We start from the raw sequence: 1,285 nt of genomic DNA on the forward strand, positions 1-1,285 counted from the left end.
TACAATGGCTTAAAACATTACTGTTCCTCTCCTGGAGGTTAGTGCCCACACAGATGTGTGAGATCTCGTAAGCTGCTTCAGTGCCAACCACTTTCTGTGGCAACGCAAGGTGAAATGGTAACGTCTTCAACTAAGTGAATTATGTGTGTCTCTGGGACTCCCTTCCGCAGTATTTAAGGTTTTGTGGGGGTTAAATTGTGGTGTATTCCAGGGTTGCTTTATCTTCCACTATAAAGAGCTTTTAAATAAATAATAGCCCCCCAAAGCCTTTTTGTATGACTTTTACTGTCCTATCAGTGGGGTGCACAGTACAGGCACACTAACATTAGTTGCAGGAACTGGTGGTGATGTTTTGCAATCCTTAGGTTGAATAGTTTGTTTGAATAGCTTTACGTATATGTGTTTAAGAGCTTTCATTATAGATTTTTACCAATGCCTAAGAAGCCTCTATCACAACTTCATTCTAAGATGATGTCAACTGAAACTGTTGTTTTGGGAATTCACAGGGTCAATGATTTGAAGACTGGTACGCTGATAGGAATTGACAAATATGGAAACAAATACTATGAAGACAAAAGAAACTTCTTTGGTATGTGTGCTAATGTGAATACCTCCTGACTGACTGTCCAGCTTTGTACAGCTTGTGTAGTTTCTGCTGGTGAAATAGAACTTGTTGCCTGCCTGACTTCCTCACGTTTGACTTGCGTGAGCCTTAGAGAGAGGGCTCATAAAAATGCTTTGACATCTTCTGTTTCTCTACTGCTTCCCTCAATTAATTTGCAAACACAGTCCATCTGAAATAATAAATATGAGATAAATATAAGATGGTCAGATGCTCTCCATGTAGGTATACTTATATGATAATGTAATTGAGAGCTGAATGTGGTCCTTGACCTAAAAGCTGGTAGCTTAACAGGTGAGGGAAGAAAGAGAACTGCCTTTAAAACTGCCTCACAGCTATACTTCCTTATATGATCACTTCAGGGCAAAGAAACACAGGTTAACTTCAACTTCCTATTACCTTAAGTAACAGGATTTTAAATAACATTTGTAGAGTACTTCAAAAGGTAGCACCTAAAACTAGTGTAGTCTGTCTAGACTTCAGTAAAGCATTTGACATGGTCTCCCACAGCATCCTCCTAAATAAATTGGCTGTTCATGGCTTAGATGGATGAACTCTTCGATGGGTAAAAAAACTGGCTGGATGGCTGGGCCCGGAGAGGTGTGGTCAGTGGAACTAAATCCAGTTGGCAGGTGGTTACTAGCGGTGTTCCCCAGGGCTCAG

The 1,285-nt window shown here is 40.5% G+C and overlaps 1 protein-coding gene across 1 annotated transcript; it reads left to right on the plus strand.

Annotated features, from left to right (window-relative positions):
* Positions 1-506: 506 nt before the first annotated feature.
* Positions 507-589, plus strand: LOC104158891 (NADH dehydrogenase [ubiquinone] 1 alpha subcomplex subunit 12-like; the record flags this gene model as incomplete). Its single annotated transcript, XM_009696653.1, has 1 exon — positions 507-589. A coding segment is annotated over one exon (83 nt), but the record flags the coding sequence as incomplete, so codon positions are not given.
* Positions 590-1,285: the final 696 nt, after the last annotated feature.

This window comes from Cariama cristata, unplaced genomic scaffold (genome assembly GCF_000690535.1).
Source record: "Cariama cristata isolate BGI_N322 unplaced genomic scaffold, ASM69053v1 scaffold33993, whole genome shotgun sequence".
Classification (NCBI taxonomy): Eukaryota; Metazoa; Chordata; class Aves; order Cariamiformes; family Cariamidae; genus Cariama; species Cariama cristata.